The 7,805-nt window shown below is 31.5% G+C and overlaps 2 protein-coding genes across 2 annotated transcripts in view; one reads left to right on the top strand and one right to left on the bottom strand.

Moving 5' to 3' along the window:
• Positions 1-4,142, bottom strand: part of LOC106875024 (homeobox protein TGIF2) — a 55,573-nt gene extending 51,431 nt beyond the window's left edge. The window contains exon 1 of the mRNA XM_052969936.1: positions 1,805-4,142. The gene's annotated coding sequence lies outside the window, so the exon portion shown is untranslated. The remainder of the gene's footprint in view (positions 1-1,804) is intronic.
• A 533-nt stretch (positions 4,143-4,675) lies between these two features.
• LOC106874946 (hippocampus abundant transcript 1 protein) overlaps positions 4,676-7,805 on the top strand; it is a 74,278-nt gene continuing 71,148 nt past the window's right edge. The window contains exon 1 of the mRNA XM_014922870.2: positions 4,676-4,864. Within this exon, the coding sequence (XP_014778356.1) occupies positions 4,781-4,864 (84 nt within the window). The 5' untranslated portion in view covers positions 4,676-4,780. The remainder of the gene's footprint in view (positions 4,865-7,805) is intronic.

Here is a 7,805-nt window from a genome sequence, read left to right as displayed (position 1 = left end):
CATGAAACTCGCATTATAAGACCAACTCTTAGTTTCAGTTTCAGTAAAAGACCCAATAAAAATCCCATATCCTTCAGGACGAGTATTGAGCACTTCTTTCTCATTCATTCAACATAAAGCACTGTGCATGTGTGTGTGTGTGTGTGTGTGTGGGTTTGGTGACACAAACAGGAAAACAGAACTCAAAACTCGAGTATATATTCTGTCAATTAAAAAAAAATGTATGTGTGTGTGTGTATGTATATATATATATATCTCTATATATACATACATGCAACACTCAACCCAAGCTTGAGTCTATCTTCACTCTTGAACTGTAGTCTTAAGTAAGATCGAATGGTGTTAAAAATGCGAGTGGTACAGAAACAATTGTAACTGGTCATTAAAAATGGGTTAAACTTTCTTTGACTTATTTGGATTATACATACATACATATATCGGTGTGTGTGTGTGTGTTTTTCTGTCTCTATAACCATCACGCAATAATTGTAAACTAATAAGGCAGTGAGCTGGCAGAAATGTTAGCACGCTGGGCAAAATGCTTAGCAGTCTTTACATTCTGAGTTCAAATTCTGCTGAGGGCGGCTTGCCTATCATCCTGTCAGGATCAATAAATTAGGTACCAGTGGCATACTGGAGTCGATCTAATCAACTAACCAAACTCCCCAAAACTTTCGGGCCTTGCGCCTAGAGTAGAAAAGAATAGTTGTAAACTAGCATCAACATTGTAAAAACAATGTCTTTTGTTTCCAATCTTCTGTGAAAATATTTCTTTGCTTAGACGTAGGGGAGAGTTGATGACAAAAAGCATCCAGCCATAGAAAATATCAACAAATTCCATCTGACTCAGGGAAACATGGAAAAGTGGACATGAAAATAATGATGATGAAATACAGCAGGTTTGTTATTTTCTTCACACATTTTCATCTACATAGATAATAACAGCATGCATTTATATCAGTTGTAAGTTTTACAGAGAAGGCTTTAAAAAAATCTGTATTTCAACTGGAATAAATTTATCTTAGATTATTTATTTTCCACTTACGTAAGTAAATATCTTGCTGAGAGATGTAACCCTATCCCAACAAATTACAGAACTTGTACTTATGAATGATATTTAAGCAAATCTCAACATCTTTAATCATTATGCATCTTGAGTGGTAGATTTAAGTCATGTGTTATCAGCTATACGCTTTATAGAAAAGAAAGCCAAAATAAACAAAATTCATCTCCAGATAAAACAAAGAAAGTCTTTTACTAGATATGTGCTCTATAATATATAAAGCAGAATATCAAAGACTGTGTTGTTGTTGCATGAAGGCCCATGTACTACTTAAGTGTTAATTGCTTGACAAGCTAGTTCACTACACAAAGCTATTTGGAATTTTAGTGCAAGACAGATGAACCTAGTGTAGGTTCAATGACTATCTAGCAACAACACGAGCCCTCAGAAATTCTGGGTTGGTGTCTGGTGTGCCGGAAGGCCACTATGAGTGAGGCATCCCTTAGTTTTAGTTAAAGTAGGTCTCTAGAACCTGCTTCAAATCTGGGTTACATCTGCTCTGATAATTGTTGGTAACTTCGTCTCTGCAATGGCCAACAATTGATGGCAAGATGAGTGCAACACATCACACTATTCCAAAGTGTGTGTGCATGTGATTAGGGACCACATGTGAATCTGTATTCCTACTGAAACTATGACGACGAACTACTCGATGGTTGGAGCCAGCTCAACCTATTCTAGGCAAATGCCACTGCAAGTACAAGTATATGAGAATCTGTTAGGAAACATTTCATTACTTACCATGTGAGGATTCTTTCAAGCAGTAACAAGTTAGAGATTCATTGTTGGTTGAAAGTTGTTCTCAAAAGAAAGTTCTCTTGGATTTTCTGCTTCTTTTATACCCAAAATATTAACAAAAGAATAATTTTTTTCTCTCTTTAATCAGAATTGTAGCAGAAAGAGGGAGAGAAATGAAATAAAATCCAATGTCCAAAATATGTATTGTTAGGCCACAAAGTAGTGTTAAGTGTTATTTATTTACGCATTTTCTATGTATTTTGTTCAAAGTCATATTTTATTCATGAATCTGACAGTAACTTCAACAATGTTATGGTACATTGGCAGCCGTTTATGAATTCAGATGTGGCGAAAGGCGACTAATCCAGGAATGAACAGGTTAGTTTATTATTATTATTACTATTATATAGTTTTTCTATTTATTTTGTATTAAATTCAACATTTGTTTTACAATGGAAGCGATTTATAATCAGTTTTAAAGTAAAGGTTATTTCATTATTAAAAAAATAAAGTAAGAAAAATAAAATTCCAATACAGCTGTACTATTTCATATACATATATATATACATAGGCACACATATGTGCGTGTATATAAATATATTTGTGTGTGTATATATATATATATATATATATATATATATATATTTATATTGCTTACAGTCTGTCTCCTATGGTTATCTATGCAGTATATACATACCTCACAAAAGTTAACTACAGCTTTGAGTTAAAAAGAAACGTGAAATGTCTATTGTTTCAATGTTAACTATTATTGGGTCTGTTTATGATACCCTGCACAAATAATAATTTTAAAAAAAGCCCTATTTTCTTTGGATTAAAAGTCAATAAAAAGCTGGTTTCAAATTTTATTCAGGAGATAAATATTAATCCTGCTTAAAGGGTACAAATGTTTGAATTTAAATCAAGAAAATGAGAATCAATTCTTGATTTGGTCAAGCAAAGCAGGGGTCTGTTATTTTTATAGGGCTTGGTTTCAAATGATGATAGTAATTTATAAAGAAATACAACTTTTTCTATAGAGAAGGGATTAATTACCTATTAATCTCCAGTTATATGGATTAAGATAAACTCTCAAACTCATAACTTGTTTTAATTTCTTATTATTTTAAAACCAGAATAAATATGCCAGCGTACTCTTCTCAATTAGAAACTGATTCTAGACGTTTTTTTTTTGCCGTAAACTACTCCAAATGTGCTTAAGAAACCAAAGAACCGCAGCTTCTTCTTATTCGTTCTCTAAATTAACATCTGGGACACAAAAAATTTAATGTTATCGTCTTTGACACATATACAAATAATCGTTCGTGTTTCTCTAAAGAGGAGCGGAGCGGGAGAGGAGGGGAAAAACTGGAATTAGCATTAAAATTTGCCGATTCCTTATGGCACGTTCATTACTCCTTACAACCACCTCCAAAATCTAATAAGCTTAAACTATAATTTATTTAAAAAGTTAACTCTATTATAGAAATATTATCCACTGGTAGGATTTTAAAACCGTTTTATTAATTTATTACTAACGTTTTAATAGTCCTCTTACTATATTAAGGTGGTTTATTTTTATGTGGCTATCGATATATTTAAGGTTCTTATGTATATATATATAATAATAATATTAGGGGTAAAATCCAAAATTACAGGTAAAAACTCAATTAAAATCAATTTATTAAAAATTAAAATTAAATTAAGCTTCACAGTATAAAATATATTAATATATAGTATTTCATCGATGAGTTCATAAACCTTGGTTCTTTTCCGTAATACTATTTATATATACAATTGCAGCGTGGAAGGTATATTTGGAAATGTTAAGAATCAAAATATACAAGATGATATATAAAATAAATATCTATGGAAGAGTTTGAAACATTTGTATCTAATCATTAAATTTAAAACCACTGCCTTTCTAGACAGATATTTCAACAATTGAATTCACGAGCATGATAAATGCATTAATAACACGCTTGACTGGCTTACAAAAGACTTTTCTATACTGTATTGGATGGGTAAAAAAAAAGGCAATGTTTTGGGGGAAAACTAAAACTGAAAAAGTGGAAAATTGTTTTAAATTAAAAAAAAAAAAAATAACCAAAAAAATGCCCCCAAAATTATTTAAAAACAAAAAATAAAATGAAATAGCTACATTTTCGCTTCTATTTAATATGTTAAAGGAAATAAATAATTAAATAATAAATAAATAAATAGAGTTCATGAATAAGTTAGAGTGACAATAAAAAGACTTATATTCATTCTTGGTAACATGCTGCATGCGAAAATAAAGTGTTAGCCGCCATTTTTTTCTCACGCTGTTACTACATTCACTGCGGATATGAAATCAGCAGAATAAGAAGGTAGAGTTGACGCGGTGGTGGGGGGACGACTAGAAATATTTTAAAATAGATCTGATGATTAAAAAAAAATTCAAACAACGACAAAAAAAAAATTCCAGAAAATATTATAAATGATAATTGTTTAAAATATTATTTTAATGAATAAAGAAAATTCTCAAATAGGTTTGTTAATTAAAAAAAAAATTCCCAATAATAAAAAAAGTCCAGAAAAATATAATTGATGATTGCTAAAAAATATATTATTTCAACAAATAAAGAAAAATTATTCTATTTATAATTTTAAGTTTGATGTGTGTTGTTAATAAGCGAAACTATTGACCCTTGAGTCACTCTGTAACTTCTGCCGATTGATAATAATAATAATAATAATAATAATAATAATAGTAATATTTATTCATGTTTTGAGTTCTATTTTTTTCTTTTTGTATCACCAAACTTAATTGTAAGAATATCATATTAACTATTAAATATTTAACTATTACTTTTCGACTCGTGACCTTTTCTTCAGCCCGGACCTGTTATCACCTTTGACGTCAGTTATGGTGTTAGACTCCAGATACATTTCTTTTTCTTCACCACGGATATGTTGTCAATCGCTCGTATAAGCTGATAAATGGTTATGACTAGCAAAAAAAAGAAACGAGCTCCCAGCAATGCGAACTGGAGTCGGAAAAACGCTGTTAAAGATAACGATAAGGTAAATATTTCTGTATGTTACCATGCAATATGTGTTTCGTCCGTCTCACAGACAGATAAGATATCGACATGTATGTATAATGTATATAAACACATACACTACACTACACACACACACACATCTGTAGGTTACTATATACATATTTGATGTCTTAAATCTATCTGTCTATCATATAATTTATATAGTGTATGTCTACTGCTGTTGATGTTTACGATCTGAGGTTTTAGTTAATTATATATGGACATTTTGTATTGCATTTTCATTTATTTTATAAATGTTTTCTATAGATTTTGGCTTCAATCGATTCTTCCTATTTCTGTTGATTCAGTTGTAATCGAACATCGGGTTACATCAGCTCTTTGAGGTGAATTCTTTGTGACTTAAACTTATCAATTAATCAACCAGTTGACATTTTTTTCATTTATTAAGTAAAGAATTTCTTTGTTTATGATTTCTTCATTCATGCTTCTTTTTTCGAATAGAATCGTATTTTCACAAAGAAATAACGTGTGTGCATGTATATATATATATATATATATATATATATATATATATAAGATTACCATATATATATATATATACTATATTGGTAACAGTTGCTACATCCTCTGGAAAATTATATATATATATATACATACTCGCATATACATACACATATATATTATGACTTCCAAGTTTCACTTCTTGAAGATTATTCAGTATTTAAGCATTGCTTTCATTAAATCTCGAGATAAGTTATTTTAAGAGATAATATCTCGGAACCCTGTTGGGATTTTCGCCCAAAATAGCAGAACCCATTTAGGAAACATCCGTCACTTTGCAATAAACCTTTATAAATGAAATAATAATTGTTTAAGCGGAATGGGGGATTTATCCGTGTAAAAATAGGCCGTATAACTTGTTATTTTGAAAATTCTAAAATTGTGAATGACATTTTTTTTAGTAAAATAAATTTTTTATTGGATGTTCTCATAGGCCGGAACCCTAGAATTCTTTCACGGATGATTGGGTTTCTGCGGAACTTAATTCAAGGAATCATTGCTCCTGAGGCTCTTATAAATATGTAACTTAGAAAATAAAGCATCATATTTCATTTCTCTGATTTTAATTTGCTGAAAATATATTTTTTTTGTCATTTGAAACATCTCCCCAAAATATATAATAAAAACAATCATTAGAAAAAAACTCCATCCTGTTGATAGATTACTATGTAAGAACATTGCTTTTCTAAGAATAAAACGCTTTGGAGTTTGATATTATGTACAATAAAATAATTAGAGATTTAAAAATATTATTTTTTTCCTTTTTGGGGACTGGGACGGGGGAGAGAGATCGGGATATTTTCTTTTCTTTCTGTTCGGGTAAAATGAATTTTTGAATGACTATTGTGTCATTAACTATTTATAAAACCCGAGACTAGGTTTATGGAGCAATACTGAGTTATCGTTCCTGGTGTTGGCTTTCTACACATACATACGTACGTTCACACACCCACATATATAAATCGGCAGTGGATTGTTACTCAAGGGCTGAGAGTTTCGTGTTTGACACATCTACCCCCACCTCTCTCTCTTTCTCGTATATATACACACACACATTTAGTGTTAAAAGAGTACCCAATACCTATACCATAATAGAAATTAATAATGTACATCTTCAGGCAAGTTATATAGTCGTCTAAGAATATGCACTCGTATATTTGTCTGCAGAGTGAGTATATTAATCAAAGTGTTCAGCGTTATAGATCCATTTCAGCCGATCTTATCAATCAGTTTCGCATTGAGATTTAGAGAACCGGAGATACATGTTGTGGAAGGTGGTAGCCGTCAATTATAATTATGGATAATGTTAGTAAACTCCTAAACTGATCACAATTAGCGACTTCCTTAGTATGTATTAAAGCACACACACACACATATATATATATATATATGTACATACACATAAGGGCATTCACCCAAACATTTTTTTAAAGTTACACGTTTGATAACCACAATTTCTCACGCGATTACATCACACACGCACACAGATATGTACACACATCTAGATACGTACACACACAAAATCATTCGCCCATACATTTTTAAATTCTGTTTTAAAGATACACGTTTTAGATCGACATATTTTTCTCATGCGACTATAAAACACACACACACACACACACATGTGTATGGATCGCCTGCATTTATTTATTTTTCCATTAATACAAGAGGAAAATAAAATTAGTAAAAGCTGATTGTTGAAAGCTGTCCAAACTATTCTCAAACGAGTCTTAGGGGAGTTGGTTAAAAAAAAAAAACATCAAGCAATAAACAACCACCGCTATTAGATTTTTCTTTTGCATCACATAACTGTTTCCACAACCATCTTAACATCATATCATCTTTGTAGCTTCCTGTTTTTCTTTTGCCCTCTTTTCCCTTTCAACTCTTTCTCCCCGCCGCCTCCCTCACCGCATCGGACCCCCTTCCCCAAATTTCCCATCCTATACACATGCTCGAGTGTGTGAGTGCTTGTGATGTTTTTAAAATATGGAGCCGTGCCGTAAATATTAATTTCACTGAATATGTTTTTAATATTGCTAATTGCTATGGTGCCTCTCCACTCCGTGTTTCCTTTTAGGCCGTTCCTTTACAAGGATATCTAACACACACTAGTTGATGTATTTGGTAGTGATGATGGCTATGGCGGCGGGGCGATGACAACCGTTAAGTGTTTGTCTTTTCAGTGACGTCTATTTTTGGATTATTATTATTATTATTGCTCTGTTATAGTCATCCAAATCTGCTCATGAAAATCTACTTCCTTCTTGACTCAAACATTCCACTTTCGTGTTTATTCCCTCCTCCTTTTCCCCGTTCTCCATTTTTCTAAGGCTTTGAATCTCAAATTGTCCTGTTCATTTGTGTGTGCATACACACACACATATACATTTACACGT

The sequence above is a fragment of the Octopus bimaculoides genome, chromosome 8, assembly GCF_001194135.2.
Source record: "Octopus bimaculoides isolate UCB-OBI-ISO-001 chromosome 8, ASM119413v2, whole genome shotgun sequence".
In the NCBI taxonomy this organism is placed as follows: Eukaryota; Metazoa; Mollusca; class Cephalopoda; order Octopoda; family Octopodidae; genus Octopus; species Octopus bimaculoides.
Note: the sequence above shows the minus strand (reverse complement) of the source record. Positions and strands in the feature narration are given on the sequence as shown.